Source organism: Patagioenas fasciata, chromosome 12, assembly GCF_037038585.1.
Source record: "Patagioenas fasciata isolate bPatFas1 chromosome 12, bPatFas1.hap1, whole genome shotgun sequence".
NCBI lineage: Eukaryota > Metazoa > Chordata > Aves > Columbiformes > Columbidae > Patagioenas > Patagioenas fasciata.
The window spans coordinates 19,362,194-19,385,595 of record NC_092531.1 but is presented as its reverse complement, the minus strand read 5'-3'; the positions used below and the strand labels follow the sequence as shown (position 1 = coordinate 19,385,595).

Sequence of the window (23,402 nt, the reverse complement as noted above, 5' to 3'; positions counted from 1 at the left end):
GACTGATGCCGTAACAAGATATCTCTGAAGGTTTTGTGTGGGAACAGCAGGATGTGCAGTTCCAGCTGAGGGGCCTTGGACAGACTATACAGAAGTATGTTTTTTATGGGTGTTTGAAGTGATAGCCCAGGCCAGTGAGAATGGTATCTTGGGTCAGAAAACCACCCCCATATGTATGATGTGTGAATGTTGGGCCTGGGTGTGTGAATGCGTGGGTCAGAACGCCGCCCACGAGATGTGAGTGGGAACATGACTGAAAACAGTCACAACATGAGTGTGATGTGTTTAGAATAACATTTTTTGAAAAAACTGTCTAACCTCTTGGTCCAGCCCTATATCTGTAAACCTATAAATTGAGAACTGTTAGTGAAAGAGAGCTCAGCTTTGCCTGGCCCTGTTCTCGCTGCTAACGAAAACAGTGTGCTTTCGCGTCTCTGTCTGCGTCTGTATGAATTGTTCTCGTCGCCACAGTTTTGTTCCTCCCAGGCTCCTGTGTGCCCACTTCACACTGTGAAATTACCTGAACTTTTTATTTTCCTGCCTGCAGGTGGATTTTGACAAGAAACTATAAAGCTCTTTCGAAGGGAACGAGGGGGAGCACATCTGGTTTCCTGAACATTGTGATGGAGTTGAAAAAGTGCTGCAACCATTGCTACCTTATCAAACCTCCCGAGGAAAACGAGAGAGAGAATGGCCTTGAGACCCTGCAGGTGGGCAGTGTCTTTGGTTACCACTGGTTTTCCTTAATTTTCCCATTTCTCCTGGCCTCACACCAAGATAAGATCTGGTGAAGCTTTAGCTTCTGCTGCTCCTCTGTTAGAAATAGTCCTCACAGCTGAGCCGCTGAATCTCCTGCCCTCCCCTTCCACTGTGGGCAACATTTTCTGGCCATCTAGAGTGGGAGGTGCCTGTAATATAAGATCTGTTTTGGATTATTCATTTTTTTTGTGTGACCTCTGGTGTATAAATGCAGATGATTTGATTAGACATATCCAGGAGAAGCATGGCCCCAACAGAACCAGATCTCTGTGTCTCTGTGTACTGTACCTAAGGTAAGGTTGGAAAGCATCAGCTAGAATGATGGTTACTTCTTCAGTCTCTGATCAGGAGCAGTGGAAAGCTAATTCTCTTGGACAAGCTGCTGACCAGGCTGCGGGACAGAGGCAACAGAGTGCTGATCTTCTCCCAGATGGTGAGGATGCTGGACATCTTGGCAGAGTACCTGACTATCAAACACTACCCTTTTCAGGTGAGAAACATCAGCGTGGAAACCAGTTGGCTTCATTTGAAAATTCAAGAAAATGCAGAGGGAGCTTGGGCGATGGGACTCACTGAGTTTCCCAGAGACTGATGGCTGGGATCACTGGTTACGCTTACTGAAGCACACTGGAGGGAACTGGGAAGTCCCTTCATGCCAGTGTGGCCTCATCTCCACAAAACAACTCCTGACAGGCCCCTGCTTGGGGCTGTGTCCTGTGACAAACCCCGAGGAGAGGACAGCGAGCACAGCCACCCTGGCTGGGAGCCTGTAACGGGAGCTGCGGTGTCACCCGCTGTGTGACTGAGCATTCCCCTAGCCTGTGGGCTAAGGCAGGCCAGTTATTTTTAATTGGCGGCTATTTTTAATGATTAAATGCTGCAGGCAGGGAAAAGGGGCTGTAGGGCTCCCAGAACTTGGATGCAGCAGTTCCACAGGGCTCCTTCTTTCGTTTATCATTATTGTTGATTTTTCCAGCGCTTGGACGGCTCGATCAAAGGGGAGATCCGAAAGCAGGCGCTGGACCACTTCAACGCTGACGGCTCCGAGGTACCGCAGAGGGGCCGTCCTGCACAGGGGGGCCGGGGGGGCTGCCGGAGCAGCAGGCGTTAATGGATGTGACTGCCAACAGGGGATTAGTTCAGTTCATTTCTTTTTACAGGACCCTAGATACTTCTAAAGACACAGATATAGCAGGTTTTGCAACTAGCCATATTGCTTATTTTTAAATCCTTCATCCAAAGAACAGGGCCGTAAGTCCCATCTCCAGAAAGTCCCAAAGATGCTGGGAAGAGTCAGAATTTAACAATTCTCCCCCTGTGGTCTGGGGAATGAAGTGGTTGCTAAATGATTCCTCTGGTCTGAAGCTGGTTCTGGATATGAAGTGGCAGAGGCAAGAGGAGGATTTTAAGTGTCGGCAGGCAGTGAAGTCTGGTGTTGGAGGCGAAAGTCTCCAGCGTAATAGGAGAAGGTGTCTCAAGCCTCTCGTCTGGGCTTGCTGACTCACAGTGACTGGTGTGAGGCACTTGTTTTGTGCCACAGTCAGCCCAGTCTTGAGAAATACCCGTCCTCGCTCCAGAGGCCTGGACTGGGGAGGAGTCGTGGCTGACCCAGGAGATACAGCCAGATGCTTCATGGCAGTGGGACAAGTAACAAATAAAGGTGAGGAGACAGCAGAGTGGGTGGGAAAGGAGCAGGAGTGTCCACAGAAGCTGCCCTTTCCTCTCTCCTGGGCTCATCCACTGGGGCTCAGGCATCCTGGCTCTAACCTGGCACCCCATGCCCTCGGACCAGGACTCAAACAGTCTGTTGGCTGCTGATCTCACTCCCTGCAGGCTTCAGACAACAGAAAACACGTGTTCGCCTGCTGCCTTTGTAGGAGTTTGGTGGGCAGTGGGGTCTGACCTTCAAAAGTGACTCCATGGTGCCCTTGCCCTGAGCTGGTTGAGTTTGCTCTCAAAGAACAATGCATGCCAGGCCCATCTTGGAATAGCACAACTTTCACCCCTGCCTGCACCGCCTCACCTTCTGCTTCTGCTTAGAGAGTGGTGTGTGGGAGAAAATCCTATTCCTGCTTTCTTAAGGAGCATGAGTACAGCAGAGTCCTCCCTACATCATGCATAGCTTTAAAGTCACCACTGCTATTTTGTGTCCACAGTCACAGGCTGGTGTAACTTGTGGATGCTTTTTTTCTTTCCCCCAGGACTTCTGTTTCTTGTTGTCAACACGAGCTGGAGGGCTGGGAATTAATCTGGCCTCTGCTGATACTGTTGTTATCTTTGACTCGGATTGGAACCCTCAAAATGATCTTCAGGCTCAGGCTCGGGCTCACCGGATCGGACAAAAGAAGCAGGTCAGAGGAGTGACCCTGGGTCGTTTTCTCTGTTGCTCCAGTGTGTACATCTAAGTGGGCTCTCACCTCTGCAGAACTTCTGAAAACATGGTCTTTTTGCCCCCAGTCCTGTGCCAGAAAGTACTGCCAACCCAAGGGAAGCTCATTTAAAAGCCAGGAGACAAAAAGTCAGCTCAAATTTGCCAAATGCCAGGTCTCTCTGTTGGCTTTGGGTTCTGGAATGGTTCAAAACCAAGAACCCAACCAGTGGCATTGCCATTCTCAGCCTCGTGAATTCTGTTCTTTCTTGCCCTGAAAAACTTAGGAAGTAGAACATCCATCTTAACTAAGGTTTTATTAAGTATGTGAAAAGTTTGATGCTAGTTTGGATTTCGTGTGATTGTTTTGGAAGGTTTTTATTCTGTGTTAACCAGCCTGATTTTAGCTGTTTCCCCTGAAATATAAAAAGAATGTGCTCGTTTTTCCTCTAAAACGGCACATCTGTACATGGAGAGACAATGTCAGCAGACTAGTATTCTGTGAAACAACCGAGAGCTGCTCTGTAAGCAGACCATGTTCAGCTCGAGGGAACAGCTCTGCTCTCTTCTTGCCGTTCAGGTGAATATTTACCGCCTGGTCACAAAGGGTACGGTAGAGGAGGAGATCATCGAGAGGGCCAAGAAGAAAATGGTGCTGGATCATCTGGTGATCCAGCGTATGGACACTACTGGACGAACTGTTCTGGACAACAACTCTGGACGATCCAAGTAGGTGATTGTGTCAGGAGACAGAGGTGTCTGGTACAGCATGTGGCACAGCCAGCTTCACCTGCTGGTATTTCCCGATATTTATTGGCTAGGGAACAGGACAGAAGGCTAATAAGTAATAGGGGCATCCACTGATTTGGCTTATGCAACTGGTAATTTTGACACATAGGATAAAGATGGTCAGAAATAAACCCCTTAATTTTAGTGTATTGCCTGTTTTTCCTTCTGTGTTCCTCCCAGAAATCATCCTGGTCTGAGGGAACCTGGTGGTAGAAGAGCTGCAGTGACCTCAGACTCTCCCCATTTTTCCCCTACTTTACAGTAGTTGTCAGTACTAGCGCAGGAAAGAGAAGAATGAATAAAAAAGCTTTTTTATGGTGCTGGGTAGAAAACTTACTTCTTGCTTTAATTAGGAAAAACTTTGGTATGTTTTTGTGCTGTAGCAGTGCTGACTTAACAGCTCAAAACACATTTTCCTTCTCACTTCTTCTTGCAGCTCAAATCCTTTCAACAAAGAGGAACTGACAGCTATTCTGAAGTTCGGAGCTGAAGATCTCTTCAAGGAGCTTGAAGGGGAAGAGTCAGAGCCTCAGGTAGTTTGGAATTGAAATCATGTAGCTGCTTGTAGTCTGCATGGGGGACTGTGTGTGTTTCTTTGTGTTTGGCCTTTGCATAAGAGCAGGTGAGTGATAAGGGCACGAGTGAGTCTGGAGAAGCTAAAGTAGGAGAGCTCTGGGGTTGGGGGATCAGGAGGTTGAGGAGAGCCTTGTTTAAATAGTAATGGTCACTATGAGAGTCCCTTGGCTCCAGAGGATTCATTAGCTGGTTACAGCACAGCCTGCTGAAAGCTCCACTCCCTGCCTCCTCTGAGCACTTCTCAGCATCCTTTTTGGGTTGTTCTCACAGGGAGGCAGGAGTCAGCACAGGGAAGTCAAATAGGCCACTCTCTCCTGCCTCAGTGCATTGTTGCTCGACAGTTTAGTGCTTTGACCCATTCTCTTAATGGTCAGAGTAGCAGAGCTTCTCCTGAGGGAATCTACAGTTAATACATCTCACTGACTGGAAATTTGCCCTGATGTTCCTCTTCTTCTGTCCTATCACCCTTATTTATACTCTTTTTGTACCACTTGAGATAGTTCATCCCTACCCTCGGTGATGACACCCTGCAGATATTTGCACTTTATTTAGCTCCTATCAGCACAGTGCGTGTTAGTCTGTTCTCAAAACCTCTCTATTTCCCGCTGTGCTCGGCACCCTCCACTTCATTGCTCTTTCTTTCTGACTGGTAGGAGATGGACATTGATGAGATTTTGCGTCTGGCTGAAACACGAGAGAACGAAGTGTCCACCAGTGCCACCGACGAGCTTCTCTCCCAGTTCAAGGTATGGACCCCCAGGCTCTGTAGTGGGGTGTGGAAATGTGGCTCCCCACATCTTACCATAGTGGTAAGGTCAGGAACAAGCAGGACAAATCAGGCCTGGTGAGAGGTGACCTGTACAAAGCAGTCTGGGTTTGAAAGCTGGGGATTAATGGGTATTATGGGTATTAATTTCATTTCATTATGGGTATTAATTTCATTTCAAGTAAGTGCTTTTGAAGGCTGTGAATAAAATGCAGGATTTACCAAATTTGGAAACAAACCCGATAACTTAGAGAGGCTCAGCAGTACTTCTTAAACTGCACGTACTTCCTCAAAAGCTGTTAGCCAAAGACGTGGCAAGGAACCAGGAATGTAGTGACATAGGGATCAATTATAAAGTAGTTATGGAAACGTTGGCAAAATTCCTATGGGGAAGGAGTTGAGGCTTAGCAGACAGCTCTGGGATATTCCTGCCAGGGAAGGGAATTTCTAAAAGTGTTTCTTTGCTTATAAAAGGTGGCCAACTTTGCAACCATGGAGGATGAAGAGCCAGAGCTGGATGAGCGGTCCCAGAAGGACTGGGATGATATTATTCCAGAGGAGCAGAGGAAAAAGGTGGAGGAGGAAGAAAGACAGAAAGAGTTGGAGGAAATCTATATGCTGCCTCGAATCCGGAGCTCTACTAAAAAGGTACAGCCTGTCTTGAGTTGCTGAGAAGCAGGAGGCGAGAGCTGGCAAATGAAACACTCAAGGGAAGCCTTCTTGGCATCTGAGTGCTTCTTTCCCTCCTCCAAAACTGGTCAGGAGTAAAGCACAGAGGCAGCACATGAACCTCTTGTTGGCATCGTGCATCAGGCCCATGGTTTGTAACGCAGTGTGAGGGCTCTTCATGGATCTGGTACAACTTGTCTTAGCAGAAAAAATAAAGAGAACATGTAGTGACCACAGGGCAAAATATCCAACTGTATAATGCAGATTTTACTGCAGTTTGTACCATTTTGTGGCTGTTTCTTTTCTTTGGGTTCTCTTAGCTCCCTGGGCTGTTTTTGCTTAAATGTGTCTCTTGCAGGCAAAAGAGATGGCATCTTCCCAAGTTATTTTTTAGGTGATGGGATCTACCCCAATCCAATAGAAAACAGACCGTACAAGGAAACTGTTCTGGGATATGGGACTTTAAGGGGTTATGAATTGTTCTCTGGGATAAGCTGGGGAAAAACATCAAAGTGGAAACTAGAGAGAAGGATAATTCATGTTGGTTGATTCCAGATCTCTGAGGAGCCCTGTTTTTTGAAACAGCTTAAGAGACTGTGGCACAAAACCACGGTAATCAACGTGTTTTAATGGATCTGATACCTTAGTAAATCAGAATGCAGTTGTGAAACTGCTGTCTAGAAGGCTCTAAAGGGAAGATCACCAGAGCATTAGATAGCGGGAAACTGAAAGGGTGTGCAGCCTCTCTGAGTTGGTTACTTGGGCTTCTGCATCTTCAGTAAGAGACGCCAAGGTGTTTTACAGTCTGGACATGAAATAGTGTCAGTGCTTGGGAGGGACAGAAAAGGTTGGCAGATTAGCGGTTGTTAACTGTACTGCTTTTTTTCTGGTGCATATAGGCTCAGACAAATGACAGTGAATCAGATGCAGAAACTAAGAGAAGGCTTCAGAGATCATCTGGATCAGAAAGCGAGACTGATGATACTGACGATGAGAAGAGACCAAAGCGCAGGGGGCGTCCTCGGAGTGTTAGAAAAGATACCGTGGAAGGATTTACTGATGCTGAAATCAGGAGGTCAGTGCTGTGCACAAGAGACAGTTCAGAAAACAAATACAGAAATTCCATGCAGGTGGAGAAAACCACAGATTAATCTGGGAGGAGTTCAGCTGTAAGCACGTTAGTGGCTTAGCTGGGGCTGGCTCACTGGGCCAGCTTTTGCACCTTTATAGAATTCAGTTTGCTCCCAGCTGATGATCTCAACATTCAGGTCCTTGCAAAATGGACTGGATTGTCTTTAGTTAGGCTGCAGTGAAGCAGTTACCTTCCCAAAATTAATCCCTCTTGTAACTGCCCTTCCTGGAACAAGTGGATCAAACTAATTCCAAATTACATGTGAGGTCTTAGGTGCCATGAGACACAGAGCTGGAGAAGCCAAGGACTCTGGCCTTCCTGACGTTTTTCTGGCAGCTGTTCTGCTGACTTAAGCTTTAAGTGAAAGCCAAACTCTGGCAAAATAACCCCATGAGAAGCACCGGTCCAGCTGATCCCAGCAGTGTTGTATCCTCTTCTGCACTGTGTCCCTGAAGTCAGTTGGGAGCTGAACCCCAGAGCATTATTTTCTTCTCATATCTCCTAACTCTTGAGCCTTTCCCAAAGATCTTTGTCTTATGGCTCTGCCTAGATGTTCAGTTGAAGATGGAAGAGAGGGGGTTGTGAGTTTTCCTTGACTTTTCTCTGTGTCTGAGTTGATGTACTTTTAACACAGGAGATGGTCAGAGAGACTTTTCATATTGTTCTAGCTGCCCCATATCCAGGCTGAAAACATAGAGAAGGAAGGAGGGGTTGTGATGTGAACTATAGCAGCCATTTAGGTTATTGTGATGCAGCAGAAAGAAGCTGAAAGAGCACAAGATGAAAAAAAAAAAAAAGGAAAAAATAACTCATATTAAAAATGATCTGTAGTTGAAGCCATTGGGTCTACTCCCAGCACAAGGCACTGTTCAGCTGCAGCAACAGTGTCTGACTCTTGCTCTAAAGTTGTGTGTTAGCGATGGCAGTGATTTTCACAATAAAATTAAGACATAAAAATAAATAGCAATCCCTGTCTGAATACCTCTGTGATGGATTGCACCACATTTGGCTTTTCTGTCATGGGTTGTTACACTTATAGCCTGAGCATTAAAATTACAAATGACGTTGATTTAATGCATCTTTTCTTTTTGGAAAAATGAAGTTAATAATTACCAACATGTTGTGAGCCAATGCTTTCTTTCAAATTTTTTTTTTTTTTACACTACACTTACAACTTTCCTCTTCTTTTTTCCTCATCTGTCAAACATCCAAGATTCATAATAATGCTGTGTTCTTCTCCAACCAAAGTCAGAAAACTCATTGTGGAGGCTAATGAATTAGGCTTCCCAGACCCAAGTGATGCTTAACTGATCAGTGTGGAATGCAAGGTTGATAATGGGGCACGCTGTAATTAATACATTCAAGTGATTTGTGATATTGGATTTGCTTTTTTGGTGGTTGGTTTAGTTTGGTTTTGTTTCTTTTTTTGCTTAGGTTTATCAAGGCTTACAAGAAATTTGGACTGCCTCTTGAACGGTGAGTCCTAACCTGGCCCTGCTCCAGAGCGTTATCGTGAGGAGACGTATTTCTAAGCACAGGCATACACTGTGGGTGTTGGACACGACCTCCATGGATGGCACAAAGCCTCGCCGTCATCTGATCAGTAACCCAAGCGCTGCCATACAATCCCTCACATCTCAGTTGATGGGCATTGATGAACGCTGGCCAAAAAGCAACTTAGAGCAGTGGTGGCGCTGGGCCGTACTCAGCATCATCATCCTGGCAGAGCCTGGCCCTTGGGGCATTTCCACTCTGCCTAGAAAGGAGAGGGAGCAGCTGCCCAAAGCGCTTGCCAAGTTTCTCTGTGCATATTAGTTTCAAGACTGAATTCAGAGCATCTTTCTCTCGCTGTTGTATCCCTCCTGAAGGGGAGGAGAGCTGCACACAGCGTCCTCGAGCGTGGGTCTGCAGATCCGCTCTATGAGATGGGCACATGTGTGGGGTCTGGAGAGCTGTAGCCCTTCGCTGAGGTCTCAGAGCTGAGGCAGGGATCCCTGCATGTGATAAATGACTGTTTTTTCAGCTGGTTGTACTCTTCTGTTGTGAAACACAAGGCTTGTGTGTGGGCCTTGACATTACTGATTTCAGCCAGGCTAAAGGGACAGCAGATGGCAGCTTTGGACCATCAGAGGGGGTTAAAATGGAACTGAGAAGGCAGGGAGGAGTGCTGGACAGTCACAGAGTGCCTGTTGTGCCCAAACTAGACAGTTCTCACCTTTGCTTTAATACTAAAATATCCAAAGGATTTGAACAGTTAAACTGCATCTGTGCTGGTCTGCAGCTGTTAAATCTCAAAGAAGACTGTGTTGTTTCCTGCACAAACTCAACTCTTGCAGGTTTCATACATTCATAAATATACAGTATTGACTAACAAAAGCTATGAAACAACTGCTCGGGAAGCGTCTGGGAGGAGATATGCCCTATCAAATCCAAAACTTGCAATTCTTCTTTCCCAGGCTGGAGTGTATTGCCCGGGATGCTGAGCTGGTGGATAAGTCTGTGGCTGACCTGAAACGATTAGGGGAACTCATCCACAACAGCTGTGTGTCTGCAATGCAAGAATACGAGGAGCAGCTGAAAGAAAATCCAGGTGAAGGTAAGAAAGATGACTTTCAACAGTCCCTTCCAACTCAAACTATTCTATGATTTTGTGTATGGCTGTTCTGTGCTGTTGGTTTGGAGATAAAGGGGGCTGGGCTGGATTTCCCACTGGGTCTCTGCCTGTTGCAGCTGAACGAAACTACTGAAGCAACAGCATTGGTGTACTTGGATGTGTTTTTAAGAAAATGATAGAGAGCTGTTTGCATTGCAGATCTAAGTGAGCTACTGAAAAAATCTTGTGTTTTGGGCCTGTTTTAGCAGACAGCCTTATGTTTAAGTAAGAGGTTGCAGGCAAGGTCTTGATCTCTGTGTCTAGACATTTTTCCTGAGACACTTCTTTTTGTAAGAGTTCTCTTAGTTGCTGTGTTTTATTGTTGAGCAGGGAAAGGACCTGGAAAAAGAAGAGGCCCTACTATCAAAATTTCTGGTGTCCAAGTCAATGTGAAATCAATCATCCAACATGAAGAAGAGTTTGAAATGCTGCATAAATCCATTCCTGCGGATCCCGAAGAAAGGAAGAAGTGAGTTTGGCTAAGCAGGCAATGCAAAAAGAGGCTCAGGGAATTTGGATTTTGTAGTGGAAAGAGAATGGCCTAGATATGTGGATTTGCTTTATCCTCTGCAGCATTAAAAGTAGCTCATGTTTGAAATGCCTTCAGGTACCGCCTGACGTGCCGTGTCAAAGCTGCCCATTTTGATGTAGACTGGGGAGTGGAGGAGGATTCTCGCTTGTTAGTGGGAATTTACGAACATGGTTATGGAAACTGGGAGCTAATTAAAACAGATCCGGAATTGAAGTTATCTGATAAGGTAGGTCGCTTTGCTTGTTGCTTGCATTGGGTCCATTGCAGTGATCATAGAGAATATGTTTGATTTACTTCAGAAACAGATGTTTATGTTTGTAACCACTCCAAAAATAATAATAAATAATACTGAGGAAAACAATGACCTCCACGGAATGTTGCATGCTTGATGGAAAGCAGAGTTGTGTTATTTGATTGGCAGTAAATTTTCTCTGAATATTACCATATGAGCCACATTGAAATGATGCAGGAAGAAAATGGTAATGCTGACATGTGTGGTTACATGCACAATATAGAGGGTGCATTGCATAATTGTGACTCGATATTTCCTTGAGCATCTCACAAGAAGCTGAGTCTGAATTTCTGTGTGGAAATAATATTTCACAGATTTCAAACTGCTTATGTCAAGACTGGTCTGTGTTAGCTTTGAGGGTCTAGTTACATGACTGGCTGTGGCAGGGAAGCCAACTGGAGAACCTCCATCTGGTTCCTCTGTTCCTCAGTCATTCCCATCAGAACTGTTTTTGGGGGCTGCATTGAAATAATCCAGGCTAAAAACAAGCTGCCGTCTGTTGTGTCAGCACAATGAAAGGAGAGCGAACTGCAACACAGGGCTGAGGAACATCACGAATCTCTACACCAGCTTTGCTGCCAATATGTTACATTCCCGTGACATCCCCACTAGTGTTTTTAGCAAAGATCAGGCTGTGGCTGAGAGCTGTATCCTGGCTTTAGCAATGTCTCAGGTTACCAGAGGGACCAGCCTGCTGTGACAAGGCTGTCACAAACAAATCTGATCTGTCAAGGAGAGTGGAGTCAGTTTTGCAAGTCAAGGTCCCAAATATAGTTTGCAAAGTTTTTTTTTCTTCTTTTTGCTCACCTACGAGAAAGATCACAGAGGATGTAGAGAGCTGCCTTCTGCAAAAGGCCAAGGGGAGGGATGCTTGCTACGAGCTTCGCTTTTGGCTACACAGGGAGAGTCTGTGTAGGAGCTGCAAGAAATGCTTGAGCCTTCTTGTTCCCTGAGAAGATGCAGCATCTCCAACCCTTTGCTGGGCCTGGAAGGACTGTTACTAGTGTGTATCTCTTTTGTCAAACTTTGGTAGGTTCATGTGGGTGTATTTTTTTTTCCCTTCTTTGTCAAAGATTCTGCCTGTTGAGACAGATAAGAAACCTCAGGGAAAACAGCTCCAGACCCGAGTTGATTATCTACTGAAACTATTGAAGAAAGATCTGGACAAGAAAGAAAACATGAAAGATGGGGAAGAGGTGAGCTGTGGCTGCTGGATTCTGGGGGTTTTGGGAGGAGAGGTTGGCTGATGGCAGGAGACAGTCTGTGCTCCCAGGTCACTGAACATCATCTATGTGAAAGAACAGGGACTTATCTGCTGTCTGATTGCATTGTGATACTTCAATGATAATTATTATGGGGCGGGTAATCATTACACTTACTGAAGGACTCAGGCTCATGCCTGATGTTCAGGAGATGTGTGTCTTCAGGAAGAAGCTGTAGCTCTTTGCTTGCCCTGACTTTTTCTGTTTTCTCACCAGGGCAAGCTGAAGAAAAGGAAACCACGAGTAAAGAAAGAGAACAAGGCGCCCAAAGTCAAAGACGAGCATGGGAATGAACTGTCCTCTCCTCGGCACTCTGACAACCAGTCAGAAGAAGGTGAAGTCAAGGTGAGTCAACTTGGTGGGTAACGGCTTTTCCAGGTCTCTCTAAGCAATGTTGCTACTGCAGAAACTCAATTTGAGAAGCACCCCTAGCAAACGCCTTGTGAAAGTGGGGAGAGCTACATGGTGCTTCCCACAGGAGATTGGCAAACTCACAAAAACATATGTACAGCTCTCAGGGTGAAACAAGGACCTTCACCAGTCACACTTTTAGTGCTTTAAGTGTTTTGGGAGATCCTAGAATGGCCACACACATCCACATATTGACTTGGAGGAAAGGTTGTCTCAGGACAAAGCCTGTTGCCCTTATAAAGGAGAGAAAGAAGAATTGTTTCCCGCTCCTTGTCAGTACGTCAGCCAGTGGTGAAGATGGAGTTCACCAAGGTCATGCTGTTGCTTAGAAAGCCTTCTGTCTTTGAGTGGTTTGGCTTGTAGTCTAAGGGTTTTTGTTTCTGTGCTGATCGGTATCTACCTTAGGGGCTGAGCGTTCTTGAGCGTGGCTGGCATAGGAAAGCAGCACATCTAGTTTGCCAGCTTGTTACAGATTGGGGCTCATCTATTTTTTATATCCTTTTGTCAAGGTTTGGGTGGATTGCAGCTGGTTAAGCAGTGCTTGCTGTCTGGTTAAGGAGGTGTGAGGACAAACTTGGATGGAGCTCAGAAATTGCCTGCATTTTTTTTGAAGAAAGTGTACATGAGGTGAGGAACTCCAGTCTGACTGTGCCATGATTGATTTTCTAGGAGGATGGCTTGGATAAGAGCCCTGTGAAGAAGAAACAGAAGAAGAAAGAGAACAAAGAGAACAAGGAAAAACAGACAACTACTAAGAAAGAAAAGGAAAGCGATAAAGAGAAGAAGAAGACAAAAGACAAGAAAGAGAAGGTATGTGGTAACTCTCAGGAGTGGTTTAAGAGCTAGGGAGGTCTCTGAGCAGAAGGGTAAGCTATGAGACTTATGATTCATTAAAGGCCCTGTGTGAAGAGACATCAATGGAGCACTGTGGGGTGAGGTGGTATCCCTTTTTCAGCCCTCCTGAATTCTTTTTCTGAAGAATTGCAGCAAAAAGTGGAGAAGGCAATGTTATCCTAAAGCCTGGTGGAATGTGAGCAAAAAGGAAGGGATTTTGTCAGACTGCCTTTAAAATACAGCTGTCCCTGTGACAGCGATATGGCCAAATAGCTAATGTTAAGGGAGAAATTGGGAAGAGCCTGGAGCACTCAAATCAAAGTTCTGTTCAGCTGTGATTTATCATGGGGTTGGCAGCTCCTTGTCTGTATTGCCCTTTTATTTAAATTCACCCCAAAGAACCCAACTGTCCACACCATCGAGACTGTGGGTTGTCCTTGTGACTGTTAAGGACTCACCAGAATGAATGTTTCATCATCAATGGTATGTTGTGGACTGAAATGACCCTTGAGTTTTGGGTACAACTGCCCTGAGGCTGGGTTGAGATTGGAAGTGGGGTAAAGGCTGCTGTAATAATGACCTGAAGTACCTGTCTGAGGAACAGGTATGTACTACATGCCCAGTGTGTTTTGACACTGAGGTCATAAGTGTTGCCTATGTAGGGGAAAGTTTGCTTTCCTCTGATTTTTGGTGTGACTTTGACTCTAAAGGGCTCTGACTGCAGATAAATAAAATCAGTCAAAATTTACACTGACAGGCTGTGATTTGGGGTGACTTTCCAGAGGGTCTGAGGACTAGTGACATGACCTGATGTTGCAGATCCTCATAGACATGAGACTACTCTGAGCTCTGTCCTTTGCAATGGATATATATTATTTAGCTTAACCTCACTTCAAAGTCTTCAATGTTGGTTTTCTCTCCTTGAGTATGAATATTGTATTCACGTCCAGAATGTTGGCTCTGATTTCTCTCAGCTTCGTCAAGGATGGCATAAAGCTAAATAGAGGCATTGCAGCTAAACAGTTTGAGATCTCGGGAGGAAAGTTGTAGGAGTGGTGCCTAGGATTTAACAACTCCCAGTAACAGTAGTGTGGAGGTTGTTGGTTGGATCGCTTGGGATCCTGCAGTCTGGCTCATCATGTGATGTGTGTAATTTGTCCTTGTAAAGCCAAAAGGTGGTGAAGCCAAATCTGGAAGTAAAGCGAAGAGATCACAAGGTCCCGTCCACATTACAGCAGGGAGTGAACCCATCCCCATTGGAGAAGACGAGGACGATGATCTGGACCAAGAAACGTTCAGCATAGTGAGTATTTTCCTCGGGAGATGGGAGGGCGGCTCCCCTGGTTGTGTAAATGCTCTTGCAGCAAAGGTGCCTGCAAGGCTCGTTGTAAAAATAGCCTTTTAGTAAAAGTTGTCACGGTAGACTCTCCTTGGCCTAACTTGCACAGGGAAATACTGAAATACCACTTCTTAAAAACAGTTGTCTAAATTCAAATCTCTGTATTTGCTGCAGGTCCTGTGTTATTTTTTGTCTTTTTGTTTTTTCTTTTATTTTCCCTCTGTGATGTGTGAAAGGTCCAGTCAGGCAGCAGAAACCTGTCTGATTTATGTCTGCGCACAGCATTGATGCGCACAACTGAAAAAAGATGGTGCTTTCATCTCATGTCTTTCAGTTTGGGTAAAAGCAATAGATTAAAGTGACCACAGATGGGGATGGACAGGGAGGCTATGGAGTGAGCACTGATCCAGCCAGGGCTGTTGATTCAGCGCGCTGATGCTCGGTTACGCTTCCCTGCCTGCCGTGGGATCCGCACAAGAGCAGATCACGTGTGCAGTTACAAATTGTTCCCCTCTAGAAGGGGTGGGCAGTGGGGATGGGGAGACTCTTGTCTTTTCCTTATTGTTTTCTGCAGCATGTCTAACAAATTGCTGTTTTCATAGCTGTTTTCTCTTTGCCTAATGGTCTGATAAAGCTAATGTCTCATGCTAATGAACTTCTTCGAGCTCTATCTGATTAACAAGGGAACAGTGTAGAGCCCTGTGCCAAATGAATCACTTTCTGCTCCCTATTGCTTTTTCAAGTGCAAGGAAAGGATGAGACCAGTGAAAAAAGCACTGAAGCAACTCGATAAGCCTGATAAGGGACTGACGGTTCAAGAACAGCTGGAGCACACACGAAACTGCCTCCTAAAAATTGGGGACCGCATCTCAGAGTGCCTTAAAGCCTACACTGACCAGGATCATATCAAGCTATGGAGAAGGTAAGGGATCATTTTGGTTTCTTTGGCTGGCCTATGATATTTAAAAATGGTAGTCAGAGGCTGCTGGGCTTCATGTGGATGAGTGTGCCACTTTCCTCTTATTTAACCTGCAAATTCTTGCATTCTCTAGCCCACTAAGTCCATGACCAGTCCCAAGTGAGGGTTTTATCTGCAAGCTGTGCTGGTTTCATTTGAATTGATTTCAGAACTAGTTTAGATAAACCAGTGCAAACCTCTTTATTTTACTTTGAAGAACTTTGTTCCAGCTCTCCTGATCATCCTGTCCTGAGCTGGGTTGAGACTGTTTTCCAGAGAGGACAGAACTGGTCTGATGTTGGTTTGAAAGCAGATGGCAGCTAAACTGCTGATGTACCAATTAACAGAAAATGTTCATGTCCTTCTAGGAACCTATGGATATTTGTGTCAAAATTCACAGAATTTGATGCTAGAAAACTGCACAAACTCTACAAGATGGCTCATAAGAAAAGGTCACAGGAAGAGGAGGTGAGATCTGAAGCGCCTTCCCTCTGGTTGTTGTCTTTAATACTTGTTGCACATGGAGTGTCAATACTTTTTCTCTTATCATGGACTTTCTTTATTGTTGCTGGCAGTCTGTGATTTCTCGTAACATCTAAACAGTCCTGGTTGCCTTTGCCTCCTCTTCCACGTGGCATTTCTCCCCTCATCTAACAACACTGGACACTTTATCCTGGTTGTTCTAACCCGGAGTAACCATTGTTTGGTGTGGCACATTGCGTTGAGTTGACCTTTAGAGTGAAAAGCCCGGGAGCGCTGCCCTGTAGAGCTGGGATGTAGAAGCAGAGCTGTGTGGGGCAGAGCCGTGCCCGTCCTCCACCACACTTGTACTCTTTTCATTCATCCCACACTTGGGCACAGTTGACAAACAAAGCCCTCACAAAGGAGTAGGTGGCCCATAGCGTGGAGAGTCTTCAGACAAATCCAGAGCCTGGCAGATGAGGCCACGGCTCACATAGTTTGAATCTTTTAGTGGAAGAGCAGTTGAGCTGTAAACCTCTCTTGCACCTTGCAGGAGCAGAAGAAGAAGGAGGACATGTCCAGCATGAAGAAGCCGTTCCGCCCAGAGCCTTCAGGCTCCAGCCGCGATTCTGTGATGTCCCAGTCTCACATGCCTCACAATCCTCATTCCCAGAAGATCCACCTGCCCCCTTCCCATGCCCAGCAGCAGATGCATGGACACCCACGTGACAACTACGGCCATCCAAACAAGAGACATTTCAGCAACACAGGTGAGCACCGAAAAACCCTTCTAACCTCATGGCTGTTTGCTCTTGGACACAAATCCTTCTGGCACTTGCAGCTGGTCAGATTTAAAGCTGATGCGATGGAACATAAATTATCACTGTGCTTATTGCTGGGCTAGGAAACATGACGGTATAGTGATGAAAAGAGTATAAGAACAGGACAGAATAATATTTGCTAGAATATTATCTTTCTTTCTCATAAAGAAATTCAAAGAATAAAATTTGTCCTGCATAGTTTAGGGAGGAGAAAGCTAAAGGGGCACAGCAATAGTTTTCATTTTTTAAATAATTCAGCAAAGTAATGGTCTCAAACTAAAGTATGAAAGACACTTAGTGGTGCTTTCCTCATTGCAGACCGAGGAGAATGGCAGAGGGATCGGAAGTTCAACTATGGTGGCAACAGCAGCCAGATGTGGGGTGGGGAGCGGCACCACCAGTATGAGCAGCACTGGTACAAGGACCACCACTACGGCGATCGGCGATCTCGTGGAGATCCCCACCGGAGCTCTGGGAACTACAGACCAAATAACCTCTCCCGGAAGAGACCATATGAACAATACAACAGTGACCGAGACCACAGAGGCCACCGGGATTATTATGACAGGTAATTAATTCATTTTCATCTCAGAAAGGCTGGGAGGAGTTTGCAACGCTGCAAACTGTGGTGGCCAGGCTTTCCTTGGAGAACTGAGCTGCATCTGTTCTTTCTCTCTGCAGGCACCACCACGATTCCAAGCGTCGACGGTCCGATGAGTTCAGGCCTCAGAACTACCACCAGCAGGATTTCCGACGGATGTCTGATCACAGGCCGCCCATGGGATATCATGGCCAAGGACCTTCGGACCACTACCGGTCCTTCCACACAGACAAATCGGGAGATTACAAACAGCCGCTCCCTCCACCTCACCCTGCGGTGTCGGACCCTCGCTCGCCTCCCTCTCAGAAATCCCCCCATGATTCCAAGTCACCTCTCGATCACAGGTCACCTCTGGATAGGTCATTAGAACAAAAAACCAATCCAGATTATAACTGGAACATTCGGAAAGCATAAAGTGACTGAGAGGGGAAAGAGAACATTTGAAATACCTGGTTTGATGCAACAAGAAACTTTGAACATGCTGCTATCATCTTGCTGGGTCAAGGAGGATTTTGGAGGAGCAGTTGGAGGAAGATTTTCGTTAGTTCTTTGTTCTGGTTTGGATTCTCGTTTCCTTTCCCCTCTTCTACTATTGAACGTTTGGAACCAGCCTTGCTGCCTCATTCTTTTGTTTTGTTTTTGTTTTGTTTTTGTATTGTTTTTGTTTTCCCCATTCCAATGGACCCAAGGGAATTATCCCCAACCAGTGTTTCCCCAAACCGAGAAGGCGGATCGATGCTGCTTAGGATTGTGCAGAAGGCTGCGTGCCTGCTCTGACTTAATGTTATATGACAGATGCTGCTTTGGGATTGGGGATAAACTGGTTGGGCTGGGCCTTGTGTGTAACCAGCACAGGGCAATGGGAAGATATTCAAAGAGGGACAGGAGAGTCCCTCAGCAGCCAAGCTTGGTTAAAGGAGGAACAGGAAAGTCCCTCAGCAGCCAAGCTTGGTTGAAGGAGGTACTCGATGTCCCTGCAGAGTGACTCCAAAGGAGTTGCAACCATGCTGGTGACGATCCATTACTTTTCTGGCCACATTATCATTTCTTGTGTCTTTATCCATTTCAAGAAGCTGGCTCTGCTTTGAGTGCTGTTGTGTCCCCTGCAACAGAAGAGATGCAAGATGCAGGGCATCTTCCTTCCCCCTCAGGGCTGGAACTGGCAAATCTTGACTCTGGGGGGCTTTGGGATATGCGAAAAAAAGACCCCCTTAGCAAAGGCTTAGTTCACTTCTGACCAGTAGGAAAGAAACTGGATTGAGAACAGTATTTCCCAGTGGACAGGGCTCAGGAATTCCTAACAAAGCTCCTCTTCTTCTTCTGACATGGACAGCTTGGATGGCTCAGGAACTAACAGATGCTGGCTGGGAGCTGCAAGGTCAAAAGGTGGCTCTGGGCATCTGGAGATCCTGAAGCTCCTCATCTCCTTGCCACTGAAGTGCTCCAGTCTTTGGGCAAGTAATTCCTCTCTGCGCTTTGTGAAGCAGTGACTGCAAACCTTTACTGCAACCAAAGGATAAGGTAGTGCAGACTTAAATAGGAAGCCAGTGGCCTGATCACTGTTCAGCCGACGGCCACCTTCGTGCCACCCTTCCAGCAGTCAGCAGGAACTCGGAATTGCTAAAAGTACCTGCACTGAACAACCATCTGGCTAAACTGGAAACGTGCCTGAGGACTTAGCACCTAAGTTAGCGGGGAGAGAATGAGGAATTCAGGACTGAGTCCTTAAAAATCCTTTGAGCAAATGTTTTAAGAGCACAGCATGGCAGAGGGAGAAGAGGGATCTATAGCCCAGCTCAGTGGACTTCAGAGCAAACACTCCTCCAAGTATTCAAGCCACAGCGTATGATGCAGAACAGTGTCCATCCCGAAGACTGTGGTGTGGTGGAAGGGGTTGTGCACGGATTTGCTGGCCAGAAGTAGCTTGGGTGATGATTTTTCAGGTCCTAGGCCTTTGTTTGTAGAGTCGCATCCCTGGAGACCACAAAGCTCTCCCAGCAGCCGGGCTGCTTGGAGCGTGGTGTCTGGGGATGCATCATCTCCCAGAGCTCAGGGTTAAGGATTGGGTTGTTCCAGACTCCTCTTTTTGGTGGGGGACAGGACCCGAGCCTCATATTAAGATGCCAGTATCTGACCTGAATAAGCTGTGATGTCCTTTCCCCGGAAAGTCTGAGGGGAGATGGGTGTTCAGGGCTGGCTTCCTAACTCCAGCCCGCGCCTTGGGAGGCGCACACAAACCAACACTAATACCCCCATGTCCCCGAATCTCTTGCCGTCACTCACTCCTTTCTGAACCCACTGCTTTAACGGGATGCGTGGGAAGTGTTTTGCTCCCCTTTTGTTTTAATTTTGCAAGATTTCCACCAACCGCAGGGCAGTTTTGCTTCCTTGGGGGCAGAACCCGTATGGGCAGTGCTGAATTGCCCTGAGAAAGTGTTACCCTTGTGTTTACCTGCCCAGGAGGAGACAAGTCTTCCACCGACCCCTTGGAGCTGACGGGTGATGGGAGGTGTTGAGATAGTGTTTTTTGCGACGTTTCTCACTAAGCTGTGATTGCAGGCGCACTTGCTGTGGTATTTGACAGAGGTCCTTTCTTTTCAGAGGTGTTAGCTTTTAATGTGAAAATGGAAGACACCTTGGAGGGGCAAAGAGAATTGCTCTTTTTGCTCACCAAGTGGTGCTATCGTGCTGGAAAGTTGGTGCCATACACTTACAGCAAAAGGCAATACTGGCCAGACCAGTGTTACGGTTGGTGCAGGAAAACTTTGAACCCCAGCAAGAAGCATTTTCTGTGCCCAGATGTGGGGGTTTCTGCTCATCCTGGGTGCCTGGTATGAGGTTGGTTGGGGTTTCCTCCGTGTGGAACAGCAAAAGCTTTACCCATGTCCACTGAAGAGCTGTCCCCACTGTCACATTAACCTGATACTGGTCACATAGTTTTGTTCACTCATGGCAGGTGGATCTTAGCTGGGGTTGGCTTTAATGAAGCTGAAGAACTAGATTTGGGAGAAAGTCCTCCCTGAGCACACACACACATGCATTTGATGTCCCCTTGATGTAGGGACCATAACCAGACACAGTCACTTGGGTGTGAGTGGGATCGGAGGGGACAGGTCCACAGCCATAAACTTCACTGTGGTGTTTGTGTCAGCATCTGGTACAGCTCTTCCTTCCGAACCAGCTGTGGGATCCCCTCTAGCCTCTTTGCAGGAAAAAGTAGCAACTTGCTGGGTTTTTATTTAATAATAATAATAAAAAATAAATAATTTTTCAGCCTGACCCCTTTGGAAATGGTGTAAAGTTGTGAATTCACAGGATGGAAGTCCTGCAGACCAAAACCTGCTGTGGACGGACAATGCGGTGCCCAACCAAAGTGGATTCTTAACATCTCTCTGAAGTGCTTAAGTGAACAGTGTAGGTGATCCACACAAAAATGCTATTCTGCTTTCACCCGTTTCCTCCCGACCTCCGCCTCCCCTCCGGGGAGAGAAGGACTCTTACTGTAAAAATGTGGACTTTTAAACCTGTTGACTAAAAACAGTAATTATTAATTTATATTTGTGAAAAAATGCCACTGTCCTAGTGATTTCTGATGTAAATATGTTGTTTATATAGTATGTATTAAATTTTCCTACATTGTAAAACTGCTGTACTTTTGATTCTTGTATATTAAAAAGTGTTACTGAGATTTTCAGAACCGTGCCAGCATGGTGTGTCCGGGGGGTCCTGCAGCCCCTAAAGCCGGGGCTGTTAGGGGGTCACAGGGTCCTTTCCTGTGAGCCACGGGCATGCCGGGATGGATATTTCACTGAGCAGGAATAAGCACGTTCTTCTTGGCTGTTTTACATTGTTTCACAGTCTGCGGTGATAGAGACTTGGAAACCCCTTTGGATGGGAATTTCCACCCCACCAGGAGGAGCCGTGCGTTTCCTCACCCATTCCCAACAGGACTTTACTGGAACGGTACCAGCATTTGTGTGTATATCCAATCTCCATGTTTTCTGGATCTGTGGGGGTGTGTAAACTTCTTTTTGACCCTTTCTGGGGAGAATTCCCCTTTCTCTAGAAGTGCCGTTCCATTGCATCGGTGTTCTCCGCTCTGTTGAGCAGGACTTGCCTCTTCCCGGGTGGCATGTGATGGCTTCTTGGGGACTGCTTCGGTTTTTGGTTTTTCCCCTCCACCCATTCACACTGAGGCCCACACAACATGACACGTTGCAGGATTAAAGCCATTTCTCCCAAGTTATAAAGGCTCATTGTAAAAAGGGCTTTTCACACCTGCATCCAGCCCTTCCCAGCCTCTCTGCTGCTGAGCCAAGTTTCAGACTAAAGTGAAAATTTCACAGCTGAGTTATTATATATGCCCCTGAAAAACGGGATTTCCTAATGGAAAGATTGACTGGCTGGTAGCTGTGGGGCTGCGTCAGGGAGAGGGGGCTCGGCTGGAGGGAGACGCAGGCACTATGGGGAGCTGGTCTGGGTGTCCTTGCCTGCAGCACAGGGGGTGAATTGAATCTATTTGAGGCAGGTGATGTTTTTAATTCATTTCTTACCCAGGGGTACCCACAGGAAAGCTGGAGAAGCAAGGGCCTGAGGAACCAGAGCAGTGCAATAGGTAAGAACACCAGTGCCTTGATGCTGGAGGACATCGGCATCCCCATGCCCATTGCATCTGCAGCACCACAATGCAAATGGTTAAAACCTGACCCCCCATGAAAGCTGATGGGGAAATAACCCCTTGGTGTGTGTGATGCAACCTCCTGCATCTTTATAGAATCATAGAATAGTTTGGGTTGGAAGGGACCTTCAAAGCTCCATCCAGTCCAAACCCTGCCACGAGCAGGGACATCTTCACCCAGATCAGGTTGCTGAGAGCCCCATCCAGCCTGGCCTGGGATGTTGCCAGGGACGGAAATGATCTTCCATCAGGGTGGGGATGATCTTCCCATCAGGGCAGGTCCAGTCAGTCCCACAGGAATGTCCCCTCCACGAGGCCACCGAGTGCTGTGACCTCCCCAGGGTGCTGGGCAGGACAGGACCAGGGCTGGACCGTGTCCATGTTGCACAGGCTGGATCTACGGTCACTGCCACTGGCTTATCCCATTGTCCAAGGTGGTCAGGGCAGCCACTTCACAGCTGTGGAGAGCAGGACCCACAGCCCTGTCTCACACCCACTCCAGCCAGGGGTGGGGTGACAGAGAAGCTCCCCCTTTTTGCTTTACGCTGTGCAAGAGCGGACCCTCTAGAGGGCAGCCAGCTCCCAGCAAAACCCCATATTTTGGTGAATAATACTCTGCAGCTGTGGTTATTGCCAGACAGGCTGGTGTGAAAAGCAGCCGGGTGGCTGCAGCTCAGAGCAGCCAGGGCTGGGGCCAGGGGATGGGCAGGCACGGCCCAGACGGGGCTTGAAACCAAAGCTGAGACATCGGGCTGTGGCACTTCAGCAGCCAAACATCACAGGACCATGTGCTTCAGACAGAGGGGTGGGACTGGACCTCAGAGCCCCCAAAGGCTGCGCCCTCACGCATGACCTGGAGAGCAACGTGGACCTCTTGGACATGCCGTAGGGTCATTGCTGCTATCACTGCCCTGGTGTCCTTGCACAACCTGCATCTTCCCCGCTCACCTCCTGGGGAAGGTTCAGTGCTGCACGTGATTGACGAGGACAAGGACACCCCAGTCCCTCAGGGATCACCATCCCTTTACATCCAGCTCTTTGTCCCACCAGGAGATACAGATGTGCTCTTGCTGCCTGCTCCCTGCCCAAGGCTGGTGAGCAGGGGACTGTTAGTGACCAACAGAAGACCCCTAGAGCCCCCATACTCTGGGTAGTTTTTACAAATTCACAGATTTAGCTAAAGCCGAGCTCTTGTGAGCTGGTGCAAGTGGTGGCAGAGAGAGTGGGTTTGGATCTTCCAGGAAGCTACTGGTTCTTCAGGGCTCTGAAGGATGGGGAGGTCAGGTCTCAGATCTCTGTCGCTGGGTGTCTTTGGGCTGATTTGCCCAAATAATCCGTGTTTTCAACTGGTGTCGGTGCCCTGCCCAATCTCAGCATCTCCCTGGCCCCAGCTGCAGGGGCAAGGAGCCCTTTAGCTCTTCAAGAAGGGAAAATGGACCAAAAAAATTGCAATTTTAGTTTCCCTCATTAGAGGGCAGTAACAGACCTGACTGGGGCCAA

General features: G+C 47.0%; 1 protein-coding gene across 2 annotated transcripts in view; it reads left to right on the top strand.

Moving 5' to 3' along the window:
* The window catches only part of CHD2 (chromodomain helicase DNA binding protein 2), a 44,828-nt gene extending 23,907 nt beyond the window's left edge, over positions 1–20,921 (top strand). For both annotated transcript variants that reach the window (XM_065847065.2, XM_071814003.1), the window contains 22 exons: positions 548–710; positions 1,097–1,249; positions 1,736–1,807; positions 2,961–3,110; positions 3,708–3,856; positions 4,353–4,449; positions 5,146–5,238; positions 5,733–5,906; positions 6,827–7,002; positions 8,494–8,535; positions 9,516–9,655; positions 10,043–10,181; positions 10,320–10,470; positions 11,610–11,732; positions 12,015–12,143; positions 12,879–13,019; positions 14,212–14,346; positions 15,126–15,304; positions 15,709–15,808; positions 16,356–16,572; positions 16,942–17,191; positions 17,305–20,921. In XM_065847065.2, the coding sequence (XP_065703137.1) occupies positions 548–710; positions 1,097–1,249; positions 1,736–1,807; positions 2,961–3,110; positions 3,708–3,856; positions 4,353–4,449; positions 5,146–5,238; positions 5,733–5,906; positions 6,827–7,002; positions 8,494–8,535; positions 9,516–9,655; positions 10,043–10,181; positions 10,320–10,470; positions 11,610–11,732; positions 12,015–12,143; positions 12,879–13,019; positions 14,212–14,346; positions 15,126–15,304; positions 15,709–15,808; positions 16,356–16,572; positions 16,942–17,191; positions 17,305–17,638 (3,307 nt within the window). In that variant the 3' untranslated portion in view covers positions 17,639–20,921. The remainder of the gene's footprint in view (positions 1–547; positions 711–1,096; positions 1,250–1,735; positions 1,808–2,960; positions 3,111–3,707; positions 3,857–4,352; positions 4,450–5,145; positions 5,239–5,732; positions 5,907–6,826; positions 7,003–8,493; positions 8,536–9,515; positions 9,656–10,042; positions 10,182–10,319; positions 10,471–11,609; positions 11,733–12,014; positions 12,144–12,878; positions 13,020–14,211; positions 14,347–15,125; positions 15,305–15,708; positions 15,809–16,355; positions 16,573–16,941; positions 17,192–17,304) is intronic.
* Positions 20,922–23,402: the final 2,481 nt, after the last annotated feature.